The sequence below is a fragment of the Trichoplusia ni genome, chromosome 9, assembly GCF_003590095.1.
Source record: "Trichoplusia ni isolate ovarian cell line Hi5 chromosome 9, tn1, whole genome shotgun sequence".
Lineage (NCBI taxonomy): Eukaryota > Metazoa > Arthropoda > Insecta > Lepidoptera > Noctuidae > Trichoplusia > Trichoplusia ni.
The window spans coordinates 4,090,356-4,117,328 of NC_039486.1; the positions used below are offsets into that span (position 1 = coordinate 4,090,356).

At 36.4% G+C, this 26,973-nt stretch overlaps 1 protein-coding gene across 1 annotated transcript in view; it reads left to right on the forward strand.

Annotated features, from left to right (window-relative positions):
• Window positions 1–17,766, forward strand: part of LOC113497176 (cadherin-86C) — a 99,328-nt gene extending 81,562 nt beyond the window's left edge. The window contains exons 3-15 of the mRNA XM_026876588.1: window positions 1,342–1,532; window positions 2,033–2,277; window positions 3,066–3,149; window positions 4,325–4,450; window positions 6,698–6,962; window positions 11,635–11,827; window positions 12,103–12,346; window positions 12,467–13,052; window positions 13,139–13,481; window positions 13,563–13,773; window positions 13,861–13,991; window positions 14,502–14,831; window positions 14,918–17,766. Of these exons, the coding sequence (XP_026732389.1) occupies window positions 1,342–1,532; window positions 2,033–2,277; window positions 3,066–3,149; window positions 4,325–4,450; window positions 6,698–6,962; window positions 11,635–11,827; window positions 12,103–12,346; window positions 12,467–13,052; window positions 13,139–13,481; window positions 13,563–13,773; window positions 13,861–13,991; window positions 14,502–14,831; window positions 14,918–17,375 (5,407 nt within the window). The 3' untranslated portion in view covers window positions 17,376–17,766. The remainder of the gene's footprint in view (window positions 1–1,341; window positions 1,533–2,032; window positions 2,278–3,065; window positions 3,150–4,324; window positions 4,451–6,697; window positions 6,963–11,634; window positions 11,828–12,102; window positions 12,347–12,466; window positions 13,053–13,138; window positions 13,482–13,562; window positions 13,774–13,860; window positions 13,992–14,501; window positions 14,832–14,917) is intronic.
• Window positions 17,767–26,973: the final 9,207 nt, after the last annotated feature.

Genomic DNA, 26,973 nt, shown 5'->3' on the forward strand with positions numbered 1-26,973 from the left:
TCAAACTCCCGAAGCCTTTACGTTCACATTCGTCTTCAAGCGAACCCCCTAGAACACAAGTCTCCCCGACAAGCAATAACTTTTACTACTGAATAATTGCCTCTCAAGCGTCAGAACAAAATGAATAGCCGACGCACACCGAGCTAAATCATCCTCCTCTAAGAAACTTCAAACACAAAAACAACAATTCTCTAATCGTGCAAAAATCGAAATGTTTAAATGAACAGAAATCCGATACATATCAGTTACGTCGTGTCAATTTCCTTCCGCAATATTTTCTTTGCAAAATGTTTATCCGAAAGTTCCGAAGTTAGACATGTTCCATGTTAACGTGCCAGTGAACTTGTTCGTTGTTCGTGTTACTTACACAACTGCAGCGCAGTAGATAACACACAAACAGACAACACGAGAATGGGTTTACTTTAGTTTGCCGTTCAGATTTTGTTTTAAAATAGTTATGCCACAGTTCAAGGAATACGAGAACTAATGCCGGTTGTTGCGTAAACATTTTTGAACTACTTACTGTATATCTTATAAGTGTTTACTTATCGATGGTAAATTGTAATTGTTTGTATGTAAATCGAATGAATACGATTAAACGAAATAGTAAATACGATAAAACTTAGTTTTGTAATAGACACGAGAGTTACGAGCGCCACTTGAGTGTAGTTATTTTATCGCACAATACTGATCTTAGATAAGAGAAGCAAGTTGCGTATGAAATTAAAATAAAATTGAGTTGATAGCATCCCTAAACGAGTTATTACGGGCAAGCCATAAAGAGCGGTTACTTCCTGGTCTGCACAGAAGCGGCGGCCGTATGATTTCATAACACGAATTTCCCTTTCGCAAGGCTTGCCCTGCGGTCGAAGCTGATCCCTAGAATATCACGGAGATACGGCCAATTTATAATTTAATGCTTGCTTCGCCCGGATACGATAATACGTACGATGCCCGCGCGCCTCTAACTTTTGATTTCTCTTCGATAAATTGCTCATGAAGTTATAGTTAGATAATTAATTGGGTCAGTGCAAAACCTTGTTTCTAAACTTTGTCGCCAAGTTTGTCAACTTGATTCTTAGTTGCAACTCGGAGAAACTAGGATTAATACTGAGGCCAAACGAGGACTGAAACTTTCGTATTGTGTTTTGATTCGTAATATTCCACATTTTGTGTCCGATAAAACAGTATTCTAACTTTAACTTTGGTTTAATAAACCAGGTAGCGAAAAAGATGGATTTCGGACAATCCCGTTACCCTAGCAGGAGGTTAGGTACCTACCTTACAATTATTGTAATTATGTTCTGAGCAGTCAGTTACAGTTGATCACATTTGTTTCAGGATGACGTTCGCCTTGGCGCTGGTGGTTGTGTGCTGGGCGGTAGGCGCGCGCGCCGGCGAGCCGGTGTTCGACCCCAGCACGCTGATGCGGCTCGTGCTGGTCCCAGCAGACGTCCCCGTCGGCTCCGTCATCTACCGCGTGCGCGCCTCCGACCCTGACTTCGATTATCCGTTGCATTTTGAACTCATTGGTAAGGGGTGTTCTGGTGTATATTTGATCGACATGTCAATTCAAGAGGAAGATAATTTTTTGAAGGAAACATTTCGACATTATCAAATTATACCTCATTCGAGACTAAAAGGGTCTATGTATCAACTTACGCAATCCAACAATCTTGGCAAAGATAAGGAAACTGTCGAAGTTACACGAAACCCTGTAACTCGATATCAAAAGTTTCAGAAGAAAACAAAGCCTTATTGCATTCCATTAGCCTCAATTCCCGAGAACTTAATTCTTTTTTACCAATCCTGTGTAAACAATACCAGCTTTCAAAAAAATATTTGAAGTGTTTGATTATCCAGACCATTCCGCTTTTAAAAAATAATGGGTAATAAGAAAAGCCCTTAACTAAAGATTAATATAATATTTACATGTCAACCGTTTTATATATCTTCATATATTATAAAAAGTCACAACATATCTATTTGTTCTTTCATACTGATAACCTCTTTTTATTTTTCGTCTATCTAGGTCAAATGGGTCGCCTAGACATTGGCGTGGAGACTCTCCCCTGCACGCGCTACAACTCGGTGTGCCAAGCTAACATCATTCTGCTGCGGAGGCTGGAGCCTGGTCGCTACGTGGACTTCAGACTGTCGGTCCGCAACACCAGAGGACGCAGCTCCCGTATCGCGTGCTCTGTCACTGGAACTAATGCTACCACGCCTCGGGACACCATTTTTCCACACCAACCAAGCATCATTTTGGTGCCTGAGGTGAGTTTACGAGACCTTTATCAATTTTATGTTCTTGTCGTGGTCAGTTGAATAGTTATCGTTTGCTTAGTAGATGATTGTGAAATTCCTATAAGAAAAGTAGAACTGGAACTAATATTCCTCGTATTGGATGCGATTTATTGCTCGTTATTTTAAAATTGAATGAGAAAAAATCTAGGGTTATTACGACGACATGATTTTACTAAAGAGTTCAAAGCTGTTATTAAAGCATTAAACGTATGCCTTTACCCATAAATGTAAAGCAAAATAGATTTTTAATACTGTACTGATCCTAAGCAGAGTTTGCGGCGTTATAGTTAGTACTTTTATCACATCAAATGACATATTACGGATCATTAGACTTGCAAAGTCTTAAATTAGACGCTATGAGCACGCTTGCAAAGAACCTCATTACATTTACGTTGTCGCTTGGAATAAAGATGTTCATTTGCATAGTCCAGTTATAATGGCGGATTACGTGGAAAAAGCACCTGTCGGTGGTAGAGGCAACAAACGAGGCGCCGAGACGAAGCGTGCCGCATGACGCCCGTGATTGATGATGATGATGACGTACGTGAAGACTGACACAAAGGACGCCTGCCAGATAACGAAATTAACATTAGTCAAGGACTTCAATGTTCTAAATACATACATGAACAGAATATTGTCAATTAAATTCGAAATGCTGGAGAATGTAAATTGAAGCAGCGAGGTTTATTTTACTTATTGAATGTCTTTTGTAACTCGAATTGGAATAAAGCATTCCTAACAAATTCTTATTTTCACAGGACGCCAAACGTGGGACCGATCTCGAGATAGTAATCGCGAGAAAAAACCCTTTGTCGCCGAAGCCTTTGGAACTCGAACTTTGGGTAAGTAATTTACATTTTAAAGGAAACACGATTCGAAGCGATGATTAGGGGTAAGCTAATGATATTTTCTGCGTGCGTCGTGTTTGACACGCATTTCGTTGTAACCACATAATGAAGTTTCGCTCGCACGTTAATAGGGATCATTTTCACAGTGTTATGGCTGACGGGGATACGCCTCTTGCGAAACTCATTTACAGTTCACGTGGTCGGTTACGTACGCTTTATACGTGGAACCCACAAATTTGAATAGGCAATCAATCTCAAAATTACAATGGGAAAGTCTATGAAATTATATCATAATACATAATGCCTAAAGCTCATTCTCTTTCGGATAACTGTATTAAGAGTCGACAGGTTGATGACCGTGCGAAATGGTCTAATTTACATTACAATTATTCTCACTGTGAACAGAATTGCATTTCAAAATAATTGTGGCAGCTGAAATGGCTTCAATAGAAATAATAAGGTGAAAACTAAAATTTAATGGATGATAAAGTGATCACGCTCACTAACGAAGACGTAGATTGGAATACAATTGCAGAAATATTAAATGCAAAAATCATTGAGTTTAATAACCTTTAGCACGCTCTGAATCGAGAATGAGATCGCATTAGGCTCCTCAGCCCGTGTGTTGTCGATGTAGGTACCCACATATTTCGCGAGTGGCCATCCAATGGGTTGCAATTACCGGACATTAAGAGCAAGGCGTGTTAAAATTCTCACAGGCATGGAGAATGGCTAGCACCCGCTTCGAGGTCGTTTTACAGGCTTAAATGCTATAATAATGGAGATCGTGTCCTTACATGTAGTGTAATTTTAGACCGTCTGCTGTGGGTTGGACTATGTCCAGTTAATGCGGCATCAGAGGGTTTAAGTGAATTTGTTGTATCGATTCCGACCCCCATTCTGTTAATGAGAACATAGGCGTACAAGGTTTTGTAATAATATTGTTAGGGATTATTATTACCCTAAGACAAGGGTCGGGTAAGGGTGCTTTTGAAGGTAAAGACTTAAATAAATTGTTGTTTCGACATAATTGAATGTAAATATTTCCAAATATAAACAGAATTTGATAACACCATAAAAGCGTTTAAAATAGAGAGAAAAACGTCATTCTATTGTATGTATCATAATTTCATTTGTTATTTCGTTATTCATTTGCTTTTTCTTCGCAGGGATCACCGCTTTTCGCGATCCGGCAGCGTCGCGTGTCCGCAGAAAATACCGAAGGGACCATATTCCTTGTTGGACCTTTGGACTTTGAAGCCCAATCTATGTACCACCTAACACTACTAGCTGTGGTAAGAAATTCATTTATTCAAATGAACCTAACTCCTCTAATTAGGGTTAATTATTCAGAGTTCCTCACGAGATCAGGTCGTACGAAACAAGCGATCTGGTACACAGCCTAATGATCAGCATTTAAATTGTAATTAATTACGCCAAAACAAGTGCGATGGATTTTGTGGCTTGTGAAACCAACTGATTTACTTGGACAACTATGTGTGAATTATGTAGCTATGCCATTTTTGCATTATCTTAGACACACCTGAGAATTTAATTAGCAGCAAGACTTAAATTATTTTTTCGCACCTTTTATAGTTTCTAATCTAATATATAAAATTCCCGTGTCACGATGTTAGTGACCGTACTCCTCCGAAACCGTTCGACCGATTCTTATGATATTTTATATACATATTGGGCAGGTCTGAGAATAGAACAACATCTATTTTTCATACCCCTAAGTGATGAGGGTAGCTCACGCTAAAAAAAAATATTTTATTCTTTGGACAAAATTGTTTGTTTTTATTTTTTTATAATGTGGCATTAAAAATACATATAACTAGAAAAAAAAATCGGCAAAACAACGTTTGCTGGGTCAGCTAGTTTTATTATAAAAACGAGATAAAACGAATTCTTTTTTAACGTTTTGCAGCTAATAATAATGGTTGTATTAGGAACATAATGCAGCAAAGCCGCTAAACAGGATAAGCTTCATATACCAGCCGTGATCAAGAATAATTTTCTGATTCCTACTAAAATATTCAGTTTTTAACGGTCATATGAGGCTCATAATGACATAAAAGTACTTGTAGCTTTATTACGCAATATAGTTTCAATTCCTGCATATATCAGTCATTAACGGTAATATTACATAACGGCGTCAAAGGATTTATAAATCTCAATTAATGTTGCTAGTCCGTTAGAAGCATAAAATTTATAATATCCCCAATGCTAATCAGTTTTGTCGAAGTTTTTTTTATTGATGCACTTCCGCAAGGTTTCCGTTATAAATTTTGGATTCTTTGAAATTTCTTTAACACGGGTAGTGAGCACCGCGAGAAATCAACTATGCGCGACGTGTTGCAGATTCGATCCCCGCGAAGGACTTGAGCATTTGTGTGATCCACGAATGCTTATCCTGAGTCTTTGTGTCTTTGTGCATGATACTTGAATGTTTGTGAAATCCCGCAATGGCCGCAATACATTCATTAAATAAAAAAGATTTTAAACCATACTTTAGTTACATATACTCTTAGCAGAACGTGTGGGAGTGCACAATTTACCGATTAAAAGTCGTCCTATAAAATAATGCAAAAGCAGTCTGAGTCCAAACGACGTGTAGTATTTAACTAAAAATAGTGTTTATGTCTTACCGTGGGTGTTCCAGTGTTAAGCGATTTATAGTAAGAGGTTTGTTGTAGTAGTATTTACTTGTTTTGTTAAAACTGCAGATACAATTGTAGGTGTTAACGGTACATTGGCCCTACATAAGTCATTTGAAAAGCCTTCTTAGTAGCTATATCATCAGATAAGAAAAGATTCTACTTTTCACTTCAATATTTACTGTGATTTGGGGCATCTGTGATCAATAAATTAATTTAGGGTTACTCCGCTTCGTGTGCCTTTTCTTTCACGTTCGGAATTTAATGTATAATATTTTACTTGATCTTAGTGACCTAAACTCAAAACAGTTCCGGCAGTTGCAACAGTCGGGTTGCTGTTGTAGCTGGACATGTAGATAGGCCCATAATGTGGCGCTGCATGACCTGACATCGACCAGCATTTAGTTATATTAAAATAATTTTAAAGTAGCTTTCTTTTTAGATTTTATAAATACATAACTATGGACTATTATGAAATAAGTCTATAATATTATTTCTTCTAATATATAAAATTTCCGTGTCACGATGTTAGTTACCGTACTCCTCCGAAACGACTTAACCGATTTTCACCAAACTTTATATGCGTATTCAGTAAGTCTGAGAATCGACTAACATCTATTTTTCATACCCCTAAAAAAGGGTTGCTCACACTAAAAAAAAATATGTTCTTTTTTTGACAAATTGTTCTTTTACTTTTTTTTAAATGTGGCATTAAAAAATACATACAACTAGAAATAATTTATTAGACAAAACAAGGTTTGCTGGGTCAGCTAATTATAATATAAAAAACACATTCAAATTCCAACGATCCATTGCGAACGTAAAGTATTTGAATCGATCCCAGTACCACAAGATAAACACAAATCACAAATTACCTTCCAGGACCCATACATAGAAATTGGCAAGGATACACGCAACATTGCCGGCTTAGAAGTAGTTGTCGTCGTTCAAGATGTCCAGGACATGCCACCGGTCTTCACTGCAGCTCCCCCAATCACCCACCTGCCAAGACAAGTGGCTCCCGGGGATATGGTCGTCAGAGTGAGGGCAGAGGATGGGGATAAGGGAGCTCCTAGACAGATCAGATATGGATTAGTGTCTGAAGGCAATCCGTTTACACCGTTCTTCAATATCAATGAAACTACTGGTGAGTTGCATGACTTTAATTTAAATGTTTAAGGTTATATAAAACTCGCGGTTCATGAGAGACAAGTGAAAGAAGATTGGGGAGGCCTTTGCCCAGTGAAACATTCCAGGTTAATAATAATAATATTAAGGTTTTATAGGTTCCTAGTATCGAAGTAAATATTTTTTTTGAATTCCATCTAAAGGAATAATTGTGCAAGCAAAGTGAGAGTCACAAGGTTAGGCTGTAGTCCAATTAAATTTATAACAGAAACGAATGCACCTGAAACCCAGCAAAGCAATTTCACACAAAGGTGCTTAAAACGTACAATCACTTGAACAATACTTATTTACAAATTATTTTGTAACTCTGTAATTTGAATTTCGAATCTCACAAAGGGCAACATAAAAGCTTTTTAATTAATTAAATCCTGAACATGCCAGCCAGCACTGCCAGCGTTTTATCTGAAAGCCTTTTAACAAAAGACCACGAAGATTCTGATTTAACCATTGCATATACATTTTGGATTTTGCCTAAATGGCCGCTTGAATTTTAGAATTAACTTAGAATGAAGTTGAGAATTCTTTTAACGAACATTATTATGCTGCTTTCAACTTGAGTTAATTTTCTACAAAGATTACGTGTTAACTGTTGGGCCGCCGGAATTTTAACGATCAACTGTTTTTCTGGTTCTTGATTAAAAACGTAAGAAATAATGTTGGTATAGTTCTTTGAAAATTAGAATATCACAACCTTACTTGTTGTACTTGTTCTTGTTTGTTTGACTGTTTGGTTTTGTTGCGCCCTTAATCCATTAATGATGAACGTAAATACAGCATCTGAATGACTTTATATAAAAAAAATATTTAAACAAGGGCTCTTGGCCAGGCACTTTCAAAGTGTTACAATATTGACTCTAGGTGCACGGTTCTAAAAAATCATTTGTATAGAGAGGAAACCGGCAAAAGTCTCCATTTAATATTTTTAGAATAGAAACTCAACAAAATATTAATGACGTCTAGTATTTCATATGTCAGACATACAGGAGTAAAAGAGAGTAAAAGGAAAATTTACTACCTTCGTACTTGTACTTATAAATTAAATTACTCAAGTGTATCGATAAATGTCTGTAGTTTCCTACCAATATGCTCTGGAACGTGCCACAGACGAGAATTTATACAATTTAAGACACTTAACTGTCTGATAAGGGGGTCGTGAATGATTCTAAATCGTGTTGAACGGTGTGTACTCCACTTTACTTAAGCGTTTGGCCTTGATAATGTGTTGCTAGCCGTTGTCCTCATTCTGAAATAGAACTTAACTTTTTCTAGACGGTTCTTGGAAGTTTTTTCGTTGATAAGATCGGAACTTCCTCGCGTCCGGCTTCCGAAGGATATCCTACCACCTTATCGCCTACCGACACTACCCCCACTGCCCCAGTTGAAACACCACACTGCCCACGACCTTGCGTGACCCACTTTACTTCTACACCACTATCAGATTCATATACCAGTTATTTTCTACCAAACTTCCATTTTATAGCATCAAATATAATAGCTAAAGTTCCGACCAACAATTAACGTGCAGACAAACCGGTTGAAATTAAGTTTCGCTGCAAATTGAATGGCGAATTCACTATTAGTATCTGTTATGAAATGTTCTTTGTTAAGGTAAAGCGCAAATTGGTAAACGAACTAATATTTATTACTGACTAAGATTGAAATTACAATTTACATAAACATTATTTCCTTGATTCTATTCGCAGATACTGATATAATTGTGTTCACTGTATAGTGATAGTAATTGACAGCGCTGTCTTGTAATTCGTCACATTATTCTAAATCCATTCTAGAACAAGGAACTGTTGCTTGTTAAACAGGTTAACGACCTAGTTAAGAGGCAAAACTTTGATGGATACACTAATGGTAACAAACTTACGAATAAACAATTTATTGGTACAATGAGCAAGTATTCGGAAGCAACATTCGCCGTGTTTACCTCATTGTTCCCGGCTACATGAATTCAATTCAGGCTAACATCTAAATTCCCTTAACAATGCCATAAGTTCATGTTGAGTGCGTGGCAGTGCGGTAGCTCCCTGACAACACTTAACAATGCGTATTTGTTCGCCAACAAAACTACAAACACGACGGACTTCGAAAACGCTAACAGGGCTTTTAATGCAACCTTGCATTTTGCTGAACAAGCACATAATGGCTCATTAGACCTTACCGGTCGCGCTCTCGCCTCGCCATCCATTGTTTGTAAAGCTGCCCTACCTTACTTCATAATAAAGGCACTTCCTTTGAATAGCGTCCCCGTACCTGCGTAGTAGCCGCTGACAATACAATCCCGACTAGCTCTGACATTATCAGCTCGATAACTATGCTCGCCTCCGCAAACTTGCTCCTTAAGAACCGTTCAAACTTATCGGCGTATTGGAAGACTTGTCGCTCTTGTGAATTTGTCGCATTAATCAGACCACACCTTATGAACATGTGAATGGATATCGGGAATCAATTTGGTTCAAGCGGTTCAAAGTTAGTGGGAATATTTCGTCTCGAGTGCCACCCTTAGTACATACAAATGGTAGTATTGTGAACGCCCCGCCATTCGCCAATAAAGTTTATTGTTATGCCGGTCTTAGTAAAGGGTGTATTTTTGGAGACCACTCTTTGCTTGTGAAGTATTTTATTTATACTTACTTTTTCGTTGAGATTAAAATGTACTAATAGTAATATTAAATTAGGTAACGTCTATTTCTTATACCAACATTTAATAAATAGGCTACATAAAACATGCTTAAAGACAATCGCCATGGAAATTAACTGCAGAAGTTTGCAAGTAACTTTATTATACGCCTTACAAAGAGTGAATAATATTCAAGCGCAAGGGTTAATCTCAGCTATTTGCTAAAATACTGCGCTGAATAAAAGGGAATTAATTCTGTTCATTTATTTAGTTGTTTTCTCCATTCAGGAATCGTTTAAGTTATGAGATATTATAGCTTTAAACACTATTTTTGTTAGTTTGTTTTTAGAAATTTATCATGTTATCTTAACAATTGCATTTGACGAAAATCTTTGACTATTTGTAGCTGAACTAGGCAGAGACTGTATTTCGGCTGTCAGGAGTCAAACCCCTAGAATTTTGAAGCCTTTAGTACCTGTAGGGGTCGGTATTAAGTCATTAAAATGCTATAAATTATCTAATAAAAAGTAGAACAGAACCAAAACCACTACAGTTAAACAGTCAATTTAAAATTTTATGGTAATCACCAACAGTGTTTAAGCTCGTCATCCTAATTTCTACACTTGTGACAAGGAACGAACACAAACACTATTAATTTATTCCTTAGCAATAATTTATTCGTTCCATTCAAGCCGCGCTACTAAATTATTAATGAGCTCTCATTTGCCTTGTCACCGGAGACAGATTAGAATCTGTAGAGGGTCATATTAAAGTGGATGCACCACTTTTGTATGTTAATTACGTCACGAGATTTTTCTCAGACACCTACTTGGAATAATTAATGCTTGTCGGCTTCTACTAGATTATTATGAATGGGAGTATGATCTGACGGTGGTGCAGTATGATAATTATTATGTTCATATTAAGTAGTCGTTAATGTTATGGATTTATTCTTCTTTGAAGTGTTGATGGCGTTAGAAGTAAGATTTGAATGGGCAGAACCATTGTCAGTATCTTTGAAAAATATTTTTATTAGCTGCTTTGGTACTTTCTTGGAAAATGTGCCTCTTCATCAATCAAAACGACGAAATCAAAACCTAGCGGATTTAAATTAACCAAGTTAAAAAAAATACATTGACATGGTGTGTATATTAATTAGCTTCTTTGGCAGACAGGATATTTGTTTTATATTTATCACCATTTCTCTCTCGAAAATTTCAAGAATTCGTAATTCGTATATATTGCATATTCTTACTGATGTCAAATACTAGAACAATAACTGTCTTCCACATCGACATTGAAACTGAAGAATTTCTTTATGAACGCAGTCTCTTTTGGTAGACTGACATGAATAATGTTAACATTTTATTGCTTTCCTTTATATTTAGATTCTCACTATAACACGAAAATGTATCTGGGTAGTTATTTAATAAAAAAATACTTACTTTATTTCTTTCCGGTGACAACTTATTTGGGTAGTACCTATAATTTATAAAAACGAAAAAAACAGCAATAAACTAAATAAAAAGCTTCTATGCTTATTTAGCTACTTAGTAAATCAAGGGATCAAGGGAACACAGCATTAAAAAAAACTTATCGTAAAATCGTTCCATTCTTACTCATGGCGCCATCTAGTAGCCCGTAATTGTACTATTCGAACAAAACCCCTTCGTTGGGTAGTGCCCGGCTTCTGTTGTTTCCAAAGGGCGTAACAAATCTAAGGTCAGCCGTCGTATTTCGTAGGGTCATCCATAGATGGCGTTAGAACTACTCCAACCGAAAATCTTTTGCATAATGTAACATTTTTGCTTACTATATACGAAACTGTTAAAGTTAAAGATGTAAAGTGAACTGTGAAAGTTAAAGATTGTGTAATTTACCTTAAACCATATTTTAAGCTTAATTCATTGTAAATAAAAACGAGACAGGGAAGAATTACAAAGAATTAGTCAATTAACTGCAATGTTATATAGAATCTTGATTTTTTATATTCCATTTTCAGGTGAGGTAACTCTAGAACGTCCTATAGAAGAAATAGCAGCGATATCTCACGCTGGGGCACCGATCCTGCTGACCGTGGTGGCTGAGGAGGTGAGGCTGTCTCGAGAGGAGCCTGAAGCCATGTCCTCGACCGTCCAGCTCGCTTTCATATTGCCTGAAAGAGAAAACTCGCCACCGTACTTTGAGAATCAGTTGTAAGTTCCTATCAAAAAGAGATTATAAAATAGGTTTTATCGCATAAATATGAGGTGGTATCATTAGGCTACCTATAAAAGCAACTATCGTCACCAATTAGTATTTTAAGAATTTTTTTCCCATTATAATGGTTTTATGTAATTTAACTCGAAGCATTGATGAAAAATATGGATGTATTCAAATGTTTAATTTTATAATTTTCTATTGACATCCATTCGAAAACGTCAAATTTATTTTATTAAACTAATTAAAATGTTTTTAATTGCCATTCCAGCTACATCACCTATTTGGATGAGAATGCTCCTCAAGGTACAGCGCTCACGTTCAACGATCCTTACATACCGCAAGTGAACGATAACGACGCAGGCAAAAACGGCGTGTTCTCACTGTCACTAGTCGGTAACAATGGAACCTTCGAGATCACGCCAACCGTCGCCGAGAGACATGCGCAGTTCATCATCAAAGTACGAGATAATGTCTTGCTTGATTTTGAAGCTCGCAAGTCTGTCGTTTTTCAGGTAACATTTGTTTCTCAATAGATAAAGTCTTAAGTAGTTTGTAATAAAAAAAATCCTAAACGATTTTAGTTTATTTTACTTAAACAGTTTAATGTACAATATTGTCTCGAAAATTTTCAGATCTTGGCTCAAGAACTTGATCCCTCAACAAATCTATCAGCGACTGCTAACGTGACAGTTTACCTGAACGACGTCAACGACAACCCACCAATCTTCTTGGCACAGTCCTATGATGTGGAACTGCCTGAGAATGTAACAGCCGGTACCAGGGTTGTACAGGTCGCGGCCGATGACGTCGACACCGGTGCCTTCGGAAAAATACAGTTCACTGCCATATTAGGATACCTCAACACATCCCTACACTTGGATCCTTTGTCAGGAGTGATAACTGTAGCCACTAATAATCATGGCTTCGACCGCGAAGCGATGCCAGATCTGCATTTCTTAGTAGAGGCTAGGGATAATGATGGAGTAGGTTTAAGAGTAACAGTGCCATTAATTATTAAGTTATTAGATGTTAATGATAACCCACCAGAGTTTGAGAGGTCGCTTTACGAGTTTGTACTGTCACCGAGCTTAAATAATTTCACTTCGGCGGCATTCGTAAAGGCAGTTGACAAAGACTCCGAACCACCAAATAATGTAGTCAGATATGAAATAATACAGGGAAATGGAGATGGGAAGTTCGCAATCAATGAGGAAACAGGTAAATTATGATGATTTTTTTATTTTTTTGCTACCGCTTTGCAGAAAAATACCAATTCAATGCTCATATTTTTTTTTATGTTACAGGTGAACTGTATCTTTTAGAAGCATTAAAAAGAACAAAGAAACAAAATGTTCATAGACGAAGAAGACAGTCTGACGACCAACAAGAGAGTGAAGTGTTTGTGCTTACCATTAGAGCTTATGATCTAGGTATCCCTAGACAATCTTCTACCACATTAGTAAAAATATACCCTCCTGAAAGTAAAACTAGGACAATGTCCTTCATAGTACCCGGTGCTAACCCTGATAAAAAGAAACTGGAAGAAGTATTAAGTACTCTCTCTGGAGGGAAAGTAACTATAATTGATATAAAACGTTATGAAGGTGGTGCAACAGATTTGAATGGTCAAGAGTCTAGTCAAGAAAAGTAAGTACTACACAATGGGAACTTCAATGCAAAAATATCTTTGATCTCCAATGTACTAAAATGCCTTGTTCACAATTTCAGAAGTGAGGTTATCGCCGTGGTTCGAATGTCTGGCAATGCGGCCATAAATGTGGCCAAGCTGCAGGAACAACTTGCAAAGAACGTGACGGTGTACACAACTGGGACCAACTCAGGCGGAGTTATCAACACTGGCACAGGGACCAATAATGGGAACAATGGTGCTGGTTCAGGGAAAAATGATCATGCTAACACTTCTGATAGTAATGATTCTGTAAGTACATTAGAGCCAACACCTTAATAAATGCTTTTTAGATTTAATATTTAAATCATATTAATTATCGTTTGTGTTTCATTTCAGGGTGTATATAGAGCAGAAAGCCGATTGTTGTTTTGGCTACTCATACTGCTGGCAATATTAGTAGCATTAGTACTGTTACTTCTTATATGCTGTTGCATATGTGAAGGATGCCCACTTTATATGCCTCCAAGGTAAATATCAACCTCTATATTAGACCTAGCCGTTATTTATCAGCTTCTGTATACACTCCATTGCTAACTCCTAACACTGTTATATCACATTTCTGAAGTAGGCACACATTCCAATTCAAATCCTATTTTCGACTAATACTTCCTTTTCTCTTATTAACAGACTGAAATGCACCAACTAATGCCAACCTCACACCAGCTTTCATTTTTAGGTAAATATTTATTTTGTTTTAAAATGCACATTTAATAACTGTTCATGCAAATCCCAGAAAGTGACTTTAATAAGAACATTTCTTTTTCTGAAATTGTGATAAATAAGAAAAAAGATATTGTATCACTTTATGGGATTAAATAAATATGCAACCTCTACCCTACCAGTTTTTGTATAGCATGTCACCTGTTTTCTATGTGTAATACCTTGTATAACATTAACATACACCACCACATTCTTATAATACTTAAGTGAATATAACAGAAAAGCTAGGTACATAGATATCCATTAATAAATTCTAGGAAAAGAGTGATACGTGTCAACTCCACAGAGGACGACGTGCATTTAGTGGTGCGCGACAAGGGACTTGGGAGGGAAAACAAGTCGACGCAAAATATAGAAAATAAGTCTGTACAAGCTAATGAGTGGAGGAGGCGCGAGGCGTGGAGTGCCGAACAGGCAGACTTGAGGACCAAACCGACGCAGTGGAAGTTCAATAAGAGAAACTATAGATCTAACAAACACCCTTCTAAACCAGCTTCAACGCCGGGAGACATCCACCAAGAGTTCGTACACGCGGCTACTGATAATGATTACAGATATAATGACAATCGTCAATCATTTCGTACGAGGTAAATATTCATTTCGTTAATTTATGCGATTATGTTATTAGCACAAATCGACTATAATTATTTAAACTTTTATTTTTTATTTGCAGAGATGGACCAAATATTATTTACACAAAAGAAATGCAACTACAAGACGCGTTTGCAAACAAACACAAAGAATACATAGAAGACTTAGAAAATGGATACGATAGAATCGCTACATTGCATTATCAACGCAGGGAACAAGACGATGATTCTATTCGTAGGCACGAAATAGATCGCGGCTCTGAAGTCGGAGTCTTCCTCAAGTCTGATGCTGACAAAAATCTTAACGACAAGACTGATAATAAAATTAAACTTGAATATCAAGACAAAGTCCGCGCCCCATCTTCTCAAGGCAGAGATCAATATTTTATTAAAGAAGGAAATACAGAAATATTGCGATTAGTAACTAGAGGTAAGAATGAAGAAGAACGCTATGTGAACCTTCCCGTTCCGCAACAAAGGCCGGTTACGTTAATACCACACACACAATACGTTGTTGTGGATAGCGGTAAAAATCTACTTATGGAAAGGTTTATCCGAGAACAAGGTGAAGAAGCGAAAAACATCAGAGAACGAATGAGTAAAGTAACTGATCTAGATAATGTTTCAAATGGTAAGGATGCTAAAAGTTATGGACAAAGATCACAAGTAGGAAGTGATATCCAAAACCAGTATCATGAATATTCTAATCTTCATCCGGAAGTTCCCGGTACAGTTCCTCTGAAAGCAGACTACTTACAATCTGCGCTATTAGAAATGCAAAATAAATCAACTATACACCAGGAACTATTAGAGTCGTCTTTACGAAAACAAAATGAACTTCTACATCAAATACTCATTGAACGTGAGAGAATGTTGCAGAATCAAGAAACAGCCTCTCAAGTAGAAAGTAAACTTGAAACACAAAGTTTGCCGGGGCATTCTGTTATGGCGACTCAAACAGAATGTCACATTGGTACTCAAACAGAGACGGAGCTTCTCAAACCAACACGAAGAAAAGCAAGAAGCGACAATGATTCATACAGCGAAGATGAATCAGAAATGGTACTCGAAGATGAAACAAAGAAGGTAGCCTGGGTTAAAAAGAAAAAGCCTAAAAAGAAATTAAAACACAAAGATCCCAGACGAAGTATACGAGTCTATGATTTAAGACGGAAAATAAAAACACCTATTCTTGAAGAAAGCGAAGTGTCCCCTTCATTAGAAAGTGAAAAACATGTAAAAATAAGTAAGACTAATGAAAGAGAGGAACACATCAAAAATTATGGTGATATGACCAAAAGTACGGTAACAACTTCTAAGAATGAAACAGTTTCTTCTACGCAGATAAAAGTATCGGACGGTGACAGAAAATCCCGACTAAGGAGAGAAGTTTTAATGGAAATTTCAGATTCACTGGAAGAAAAAGCGGAATCAGACATAAGTGATCGAAGGCAGAGGTTACAAAAACAATCCTCTTTAACATCCGATGATGTGCTTAAAAGTCCTCTCGCCATTGAGCATGAAAGTAATGAAAGTAAGAGTAGAAGTAGTTCTGCGTCAAAAGACCATAGAAATTTAGTATTCTCAAGGCAAGGATCATCAACTGAAGCACGAGAAAATGCAGAACTTTCGCCAAGTAAAGTCAAATCACCCGACCATGATGTACAGTCAACCAAGTTAGATAGTTCAAGTAACTTAGAATCTAGTAGCAAAAGACTTAATGAAGCTAGTGAGTCAACAAAGTCATCCGACAACGCTAAACCTACACAAAAAAGTTTGCCCAGGTATATGCAATGGTATGGAAAGAAATCTGCTCCAGCTAAATCAACAAATGAAAAAGCTATTCCCAGTAAGCCAAAACGATTGTCGAAAACAAAAAACGACGATGATAAAGACAAGGTTGGCCGTTACGGGAAAATTATGAGCAAGGACAATCAGGGCGATTCAGAGGCAAAAAAAAACTTCAAATCAAAAGAAAGTGAATTTATACATCCACGAATATTGAAAGAAGAGAAAGTCACTCCTGTACCGGAAGGCCCCTTACCTGATGTCCATCCTTTACTTCAACACTCTGAACATAGATATGAGCATCAATACGAAAACCAAAATCCACTTTGTTACATACAGCCAACGCATATTCCTAAATACCTTGGTCAGCAACCGATGCCTCGAAAACAAGTACCTGAACAACAACCAATTTATGTAAATCAGGATGATGTTATAGACCCAAAACAAGACATATCAGAAAGTGCTCTAACACATAGTATATCAATATCGACTAGTTACGAAGAAGAGCGAAAAAACCCTGAAGTGCATGTGTCCAAAATCAACATCGGAGGCGATAATGTTCCTGATATAAGTCACAGAAACGTGACGTCGAAGATTGACGACAACGATTCAGGTATTGCGATGAATACCTTAGTGCAGCAAAACAATATGAAGAGGTTGCCAATTACGGAGAAGAAGAGTGTATTCACGATCGCTTACGACGATGTTCAGACCAAACAACTTCGACCAGACAGCAGTTCTACTTCCTACTAATTCTTTAAAACCTTTTCCGTCGATGAGTGCCTTAAAATCATTACGTAATTAGATAAGTCTCAAATTAATGACTTTGTGTATTTCTGTAATCCGTCCGTCACAGTATTTAATAATTTGATAAAAAAAGTTAATGTATTTTTACGCTGATACTTGGACTTCCTTTTAGCTAATATCCAAGAACCTAGAATACTTTAGGATAAGCTAGTTTCGTTAAACGTATTGGATTTTAGCTAAAATGTTCTAATTGTCATGTGAATTTGTATGATAAGTAAAACTTGATACAACTGCCTTTGTTTATTGACTGGTATAAGATAATTTTAGAATATTTTCCTATAATAATGTAAATACGTCACATGTTGAAAGTATAATGGATAATATTTAAATTAATGGTAGCTTTAATAATGTCTCTTTGTAAATATTATATCTGTAATATCTTAAATTGCATTCTGATACAGTATGCAATCCTATATTTGTTATAAATATAAAGTTATATATTACATATTAAACGATGAGTATTATTTACTAAAGTGTATTTATTTTCACTACCTACACGAAATAATGATAATAAGCTACGGGTATAAGAAATAAACAACAATGGCCGAGAGGTACACGATTTAATATTTTTTGATAAAGAAAAAGGTTTTACAATAATCAACGTTTTTAATCTTTGACCAGCATAGACAAGTGATTCATTTAATACTTCTATAAACTAATTACCCAGTAAAATAATTGCCTAGGTTTTATTAACCATGACATAATAAACAAAAGAGTAAATCAGTGTTATGAATAGGATGTTTATAAAACAGTTTTTACATTAATTATGACTGAAGACAGCCTTTGTAGATCTTTGCGGTACTTCAGCTTAAGATTGTCTAGAATAAACATACACGATTTTATTAGGAATGTTATTTTGAGCATTCGGACTAGATGCGTCGTTGTTACTACTCCCAGGAGTAGGAACCGAGCACAGTTGGCCTGGCTGAGCTTCATAATCTTCTCCATCCAACATCAGCTGAACAACACGCACTTGTTTGGTTAAGTCATCCAAACGGCTTTTGATAGTTTCGTACTTATCGTCTGATAGGTCACCATTCACGACACGCTGTGGGTTCAACAAAGCCATCGCCTTATCCGCCATTTCACACAACGTATCCACGTGGCCAGTTGTCTCAAGACTCACAATTTCACGCACTTTTAAAGGTAGATTATTGAACCAAACATTTAAAATGAATTCGATTGGAACACGTTTGTCAGCTGCCTTCTTCAGTTTGTTCAAGTATTCTGAAGGTTTCAAGTTGCCCATGACTGTATTTTTCAGTTTATATACAGACATCCGTTTGATGAATTCGTACTTAAAATAATCATATTGGTCTTCTTCCCGTGGCTGAGCCATAACAATATCTTCCATCATAGATAGGTATTTCACAGGGATCCGAGTTATGATGAAATGGTATTTGTCTAAGTCAGACAAGATTCCGTTTAAAGTAAACGCGGCTTCACATTGCGCGAGCCATAAGGACACATTCTCACTTGAAAATATTGGCAGTGGTACGTAGTCCATGGCGTTCATTTCGATGAACACTTGATTTTTGGGAGCCGTCTTAGGATTTGTGACGAGAGCTATCGCCACACCGCGATATTGGATGTGACAGTTACTTTGACAGTGCAAATAAGATAATTTTTACAAGTCTATCTACCCACATTCATAATTACATTGAAACTATTCACCTACCCTACCTTGGCTATTAAGTTTACACGAACTTGGGAAGGGTTTCGATTTCATTTGATTGAGTCTTGAATCTAATAACATTTATAATCTCAGGATTTCATTCTCAGGAAGAAAGGCAACCATTTCCATACACAGACAAAGCCGAATGACCTTGTTTACTGTTTAGGTTTAGTCAGTAAGATTAATTTCAATATTTTTATAAGTATCTTTCAACCAAGTACCACATTAGAATGTACAACTTCTTATTTTATTCAGTCTCATTTGATCGTAGTCTATCAGACTACGATCCAAATTCGAACTACCAAGGCATCATAGAACGTAAGAGCCATTGAACATCGTTGAATCGTTCTGTCTATAGATACTATAGGCAGTCGTTCTTTCACATTATTATGTGTTATAATGGATATGACTATACTTTAAGAAGAAATTTATTGTTCTTAAGAAATAAGAAATAATTTCGCCGATATCATAACACTCTGGTTTTAAGTACCGAACAAAAATATAGATGTCACTATTATAACCTTTTACGAAGCGTTGAAAAAACTTCAAATTACGCAAAATATAACTAGACTTGCTTAAACGTACCATCTCTAAATACATTTTTCAAGTGAGTATAATGTGATACTTTAAAAATACACAAATAACCAAAGCACGTTTTAACGTTTACGTCTATTCTACAATAGATGGCGCTATGAGTTCCGTCACAAAGTTACCCAATTTTCTAGTATCGTTGCATTGTAGTACCACATGAGAATACATGTTGCTAGACAAAGCGTCTTTGATTTTTTTTAGCACCAGTTTTTTTAAAGATTATCCCTTAAAGACCTAACTAGTACTTTATCGTTTTAACCCCTTTTCCGCCTTTCAGAATTGCATAGATGCATACGATTGATAAGAATACGATTTAGTATGTGTAAGTACCTATAGTTTTGTAGTGTTCGTTGTTAGTCGTTCGATACTTACCAAGTTATCTTAACTTCAAGTCACTTTAAAATATATAGAAGGCCTGACGTTTTTCAAATGCCAAACATTAGTTAACGACTCGAACTTAAATATTGTTTCATCGGAACAGCGTTCAATCATTCGCCTGAACAATTCCTTCATTCAGCTCATTTGCACAAGCGAGTCGCGCGGAAAATTATTTCTTTTTCATATTCCCATTTTTCACGTCTTACTTAAAGTTTTCAAGTCAGTTGAGGGGAGTTTGTTTTTCGTCTGTTTACTTTTTTTTTGGTGATTGACTAATTTTCGAGTTTCGTTTAGTTTATTCAGTGTTTAGGTAGACGGATAAAGTGGCTGAGCAATTGTTGATATATTTTTCGGTTAAACCCAGAACTGCTTTAAATCCTAAGATGCTCCATTAAAATTGAACATTTACTTATTGTTACTGGACTGTTACCCCTTGAGTTTGTTTCGACATTTCTTCTCAGGTAGTCAGATAGGAAATGTCGACTCCAGCGTTCTCAAAAAAATAAGAAGACATGTAAAGTGATGATATATTCTTATTACAGAATAAATGATTTTCATTTCTGGTAAAACTCTGTATCGTTCATAACCATCACACATTTTTGAGAGATTTTTGATCAATCTCACTCAAGTGAGTTGGATAATGAATTTGTTAACTTTTGGGATTATTTATTTTAATATTTAATCTATTTTTCGGCATATAAAGTGAAGCGGGCTTCACTTGGTTGCCATCAACAGACCGCCTTAATTTTAACACGTTGAATTTTCTCAACATTTTAGAATACGGTTTCTGACTAGAACCTGATTTAATTGGTACTTTATAAACCTACAAATTTTTATGAACACTAAATTGTCGTAAATGAAATGCCAGTGCTATTTATTAATTCTAATAGGATAATGCCACTTGTATGACACATTACTTCATTTAGTTTTAAAGAAACAAGATTGTATTATTATAACAAAATCTAATAAAATAAAAATAAAATAGCAACCGCAGCCGACCATATTTAATTTACAATAATAAAACACAACGGAACTTTTATTAAGAAAGTACCAGGACGACAGAAACAGACATGAGGTATGGAAATTACGTCTCCCCGGCAACTTGCTTTCACGGTCCACTGGGCTGATCATAATAAAAACTCACGCCGTCGCCTTCACACAGAAGTTTGACCATAAATTTGGGTGGTCGCTGCAGTAATCGCGCGACGCTCGCCGACGGCGAAATTCTTACCGACCCCTGATACGACACATCCAAAAAATTGGAATCACAATTTTTTAACACCGTTTCTCTTTCCAATGCTTTTTGACTTCTCAAGATTAAGAATACTGCTAAAAAAAAAACGCAATGAAGCCTGAAAATTCACAGCTCCCAGTTTTCATAGTGGTTCCGTACATCTCCCTACTTTTAATATAATAATAAATATCATCAGAATACACTACTTTTTGCAAAGTTTTTTTTCTGCTTTGTTTTCCCCTAGGGTGAACCAAAACCATTAAAAAGGTTAGGGCGAGCGATATTTTATGCGATTTTAAGTGTGTAACGGTTCTAATGTCCGTTTTATTGCGCCGTGAATTATGAAGGCATGGTAACACTAGTAAGGTATTGTAATTGCGATCGTAAGAAGTAGATTCTCAGAGGTAGGTAATGCAAAAATTATCGTATTGGCATGTTTTGAACCAATTTCATTGGAAGAGGTATTTTTGGTAGTGCGGATTTTACGCTTATTTTATTTTATTATATTCTGCTATCCTCGTAAAATCTTATGGTACCTACTGTTAATTGATTCAATACCAACCTTATCTGATTTGCCAACTTCGAGTTGAAGCTTAACAACAACGATACTGAAACTCAGGTACCCTAACAAGTTAAAAACATTAATTAAATCCACAAAGGATACTTTTTAAACTTGACTACAAACACCAACTTTGTCAGCACAATGTTTTCAATCCGAAAATCTGCTTAATCCGTCAGATGAGACATTCGTAGCACAAGTGGTCGCCGATACCTCTCATTATCCCGACGCGGAGAGGGTTAACTTTGAAGTATCATTGCCATTTATTAATGGTCAAGTTCAACCCGCCGCCGCTTCGCCCCAAATTAGAACTGATTGCTGTAACTGAATTATTAAATTGATGCCATTTGTTCTCAGATATTTTAATAAAGGAAAATTGTTTTGGGGTTTGGAATAATATTCATTATTTTAAGAGTCAGTTTTGGTACGATTTTTCTCTTAAAGTCTGAAGTTTTCTCTTTTTCTCACCATTATGTGTTTTCATAGCCTTTTTCAGATTACGTGTATTTTTATATTTTTACCTTGTAATTGTGCTTAACTCGCACTTTCCAAAATTAAGCACCGAACATTTTTAGCGCAGTAATTTGATTTCATAAACGTTATTTATCCCATTCAATGCTTACACAGTAGACTTTCTGAGTTAAGTCAGTTTCATTCATGGCTATCTTACCTAAAATTAGTTGTCAAATACGGACATTCTTACAAAGATTCAAGAAGTTTACAACTGACGACTGCTGACTAATCAATATTGATGAACAATTCCAAAACATGCCGCACAGCAAAAGCACGCATTAATTAAAATTTTCTTTATTAATTTTTCCAATGAATCAGGAACGCACAACATTGACACTTATTGCTTTTCCCCAGATTTATCCAAGAAAACCAATTAATCACGTCGCCTCTGTCCAATAAATCCCCTTACGGACTTTAATTATTTTCTTATGATTTTAATTTTTGTTCTCCGCACGGACCCTCAAAATCACGGATTTGCGAACAACTGTCTCCACTCACATTTTTTCGACTGCTGAATACTTTTATTAATAAAGGACGAAGACAATTAATACTACTTAAAATTTGTTTAAGCATTCCCCAAACTTAATTAGAAATCTTTTCTCTGTTTCGGGATAAATAAGTAGGCCTGAAGAAGCAGGTGGCTCTAACATCTAAATTAATAATGGAGTAGGTAAGTATTACTAAAAAAAAATAATACCGTGAATGTGATGTAAACTGGCATGTAGAACTTGTGAAGTTAGGGTCGTTAGAGTTAGACCGCGTAGATTCAGAAGTTTGACTCTACATGAGTCTTGGCTACATTTTACATGAATTGTATTTGGAGGGATATAATAAAAATATATATTTGAACTTCAATCAAATGAAGAGCGATTAACGAACGTTTCAACAAATTACACACTTATGCTTACATTTTTACAATTCAGGGTATTTAACAATCACGCAGCGGCCGATTATTTTCCGAATCGGTCCCAAAAACCGCGCAATTAAATGCCATTTGTCCACAACAAAAGAGCGGTCCTTTTCACCCCCTCTTTTCTTCCGAAATTAGTGATGACTTCAATAAAAATAATTCTTGTCTTTTAGGCAAATTGCATCGCGGAAAGTCCAAAAGCCTTTAATTAAGGGTCGCCCCTCGCCACCCCGTAAACAGCGTCGCGGCCGTCACCTTTTATTTTTGTTAATTCCTTCGGCTCTTTCTTCGCCGCATAAGTTACTTCACCCCTTTCCCACCCGTGATTCTTTACGCCTTTTTGTCACCGTTTGAATTCTTTTGAAGAAACCCTTTCTTCCCATCTGCCACGCCCGTCAATATTAACTCCGCTACGACGAGTTAAACTTTTTAATATCCGTTAAATTTTGTTACACTCAGCGCGAATCCTTTTAAGCAGGTTTAGAAAAAAGTTTAATTTCAAAATCGTGTATTTCCGTTGCAGTATGTTTTTCTTTTTCATACGATTTTACATGCCAGTGTTATTTCAAATATCGAAGAACAGTATCAACAGAGTGGTCTCCCCAAACCTCAATGGCAAAATTTCTTAAGATTCATTAAATTATTCACAAGGGAAAAAGAAAAAAATAATGCAAATGAGATCGGAATGTTTAAAAAAACTTGTTGGAAAACACGAGAGATCGTGACGGAGGCACGGTGCGGTTGTACTTGTAGGGACAAGGAATTTTTAATCCATTTCCCGTAGTCGATTAATATTCAGGACCCGGCCGGTCTGGTTCATCTCCTTCGCCAATATTGCTTGGACGCCATCTCCTCCGTGTCTTCGGTATACTTTCGCTTTGATTTCGTACAAGCTAATTACTTTCCATTTGTGACTGATTGCATTCTTGAGATCGGTTTTTGTTTACTGTATTTACTTTAGATCCGGCTTTGTAGTTTATTCTTCAATTTACTGAAAAAGAAAATTGTTCAGTATTTATTGAAATGAATTGTCACAATTATGTCTGTATTCACAGTTGGCGGTGCAGCCACAACTAACCAAAACATGAACCCCAAAGCCAATTACACAAACACATAATGCCTTGATTTCCATGTTCAGTTGGAGCAATATTGCCTTAATATATTCAATATCCGGGAAGATGATAATTTACCGACTTGGGTAGAATCCATTATGGATGTTTACCTGACCTGAGCTTAGTGCTTACTAAGACAACAGGGGTGACCGCTGCGTACTTATGAGATCCTAGTCAAGAGGGTCTGCTCAATGTAAGAGCTACTTCAAATGTTTCTTTGGGAGATGGAAGACGAATATTTTAATCATCAACTTCCATGACTCAATAGTAGTTTCTCTTTATAATATTTTAAAGTACGCCATACTCAATTGATTTTTTTTTTGAGTTTTATCAAACTTTTTTGCGGTTACACACCGGTTCCAAAACCAGAAGAAAAATAAATAAAAAGAAGAGCAAACAATAAGAACAAAAACAGAAAGGTGAATATCGAAACGGTGAATTTGAATTTGGAATTCAAATCTCGAACGTTGACTTTAGACGTCAAGCAACATTTTATTGACACTGCCACGCACTGAGTAAAAAAAATATAGAGTTCTAGACGTCAAAATATCATTTGCAAAACGTTCATATTTATCAAAAAATGAAGCTCATTTGTTTCTAATCATTGTTGAATGCTGATTGGTCAAGTTCCGAAATATTTTGTTATATTTCCTTTTATAACAAAAACTGCAACACTAACATTTTTCGTTTGAATAGAACAATTTTTTGATGAGTGCGTGTAATACATTGATGCAGAAATATGTTTATAGCCTTACATGGAATATTTCGAGAGGAAAATCCGGGATAATCTATAAATATCGCCCCCGACTTCACCCCGTAGCAAATTCTAAAGTGACAATATTCCTTATTGTATCCTCGATGTGAAAAATGTATGCACACCCAGAACGGGGACCGTGGTAATATATGGCGCGCGTAGGGAGTTATTAAAATTATAAACAAATAAAATTATTCAGTGTGCACCCCTTACGTTATTCGTGGCCTGAATTCTTCATGTGTGGTATTTATTGCATTATATAAATTTTGTCTATTTATGAAGATACATGGCTGTTTTTCGGTGAGTTGAATTATATTCCAAAATACTCAGTGCAAAAATGAACGGTCCCGTATTGATGACCGGTTTGCAATAATAATGTAATTGAGATAGTCAACAAATATGGAATGATTCAGGTAAAAAATTATACCATTACCTATAGAAAATGCCATTGTTGGCACTACTAAGTAAACTAGATTAATTTGTGGACAAATATTTAATATATATTTACACGGATGATAGTTGAGGTCGCCACGCCAAACCCACTGAGCGCGACGTGTCATGGGGTTCCATCCCCGAATGATCCACGAATTCATGTCCTGAGTTTAGTAATCTAGTTTGTGAAATCACCAGCGACACAAGGATTAAATTCCTCTATTAAGGAGAAGTTTTTCTTTTGAGTATATGATTTGATAACTACCAGATAAGGACGCAATAATAAACGTCCCCGTAATCAATCTCGATTAAAAACATTGTCAATCAAGTGACTCATAAATCATGTTCAAAGAAACAAAAAAGAAACACAATTTCCGTCTTCGCTCGGCATGTCGAAGTTTTTCATCTATCGGCATATCGGTAACCCTGTTCCCTTTTTTTTATATTAAAGCGATAAACATGTCGATTGCTAGAGACACGCGTGGCCGCTCTCCCTTCGGATTTGTAGCGAGAATCTGCGTATGTTACTGTGATATACAAATTTTGAGCATTTCTGAGATATTCAAGAAATATAAACACTATTGTTAATAGTTGTTTGTTCATTTAAATTTTGCTCACCTAGCCGCTTTTTGCGATTCTTAAATGATCTTAAATTTTGATTGAGCGCCGAGCCGTTTTTATATATTTTAAATTATTGAATTAAGTACGAAAAGAATGCATGCCACAAAAAAATGGATTGGACAGGCAATAGACTGGACCGAGTGGAAAAATCAAACGGAGGTCTTTGCCCTGACGGTAAGTAATGGCGAAACAAATTTAACTATTAAGTCAACAAATATAACAGCGTTTCTTAAGGACGTACTTCACTAATACACAAACAACTAATAATTTTCATTTTATAACCTCATAACAAAACTGGAAAGACGCTACATTTGCCAATATTCAATCTCCCTCAGTAACATTGCCATAGAATATGCAAGTCATGAGAAAACGCTTATCACGGGATTTGATAGCGCCTCCGATAGACGGGATGAGTTATGGTGTAACATATTGCCGTGTGATCTGTGACTATTAGTTTAAGGTCGGTGGTGTTTCCAAATTAGGGAAAATGCAAAGTCAGGTACGTGGTAGCTGTAGTGTAAAAAATGATGACGACACTATACATATAAAATATTTTTTATTGATCCTTCCTGATATGAAAATGTAACAAGACACGTACGTAATTAATCCTGATCATCATCAACTCAGCCTTTCGCCGCCACTGATGCGTACATGCATCGCCCAAGTTGCGCCACAGCACCTTCCTTTCCTTTCTTCCTCCTTGGCCTTTTCAGTCCAAGCTACATTTTTAGGTCATGGCTACATCAACCTGGTCGATAGCGAGAT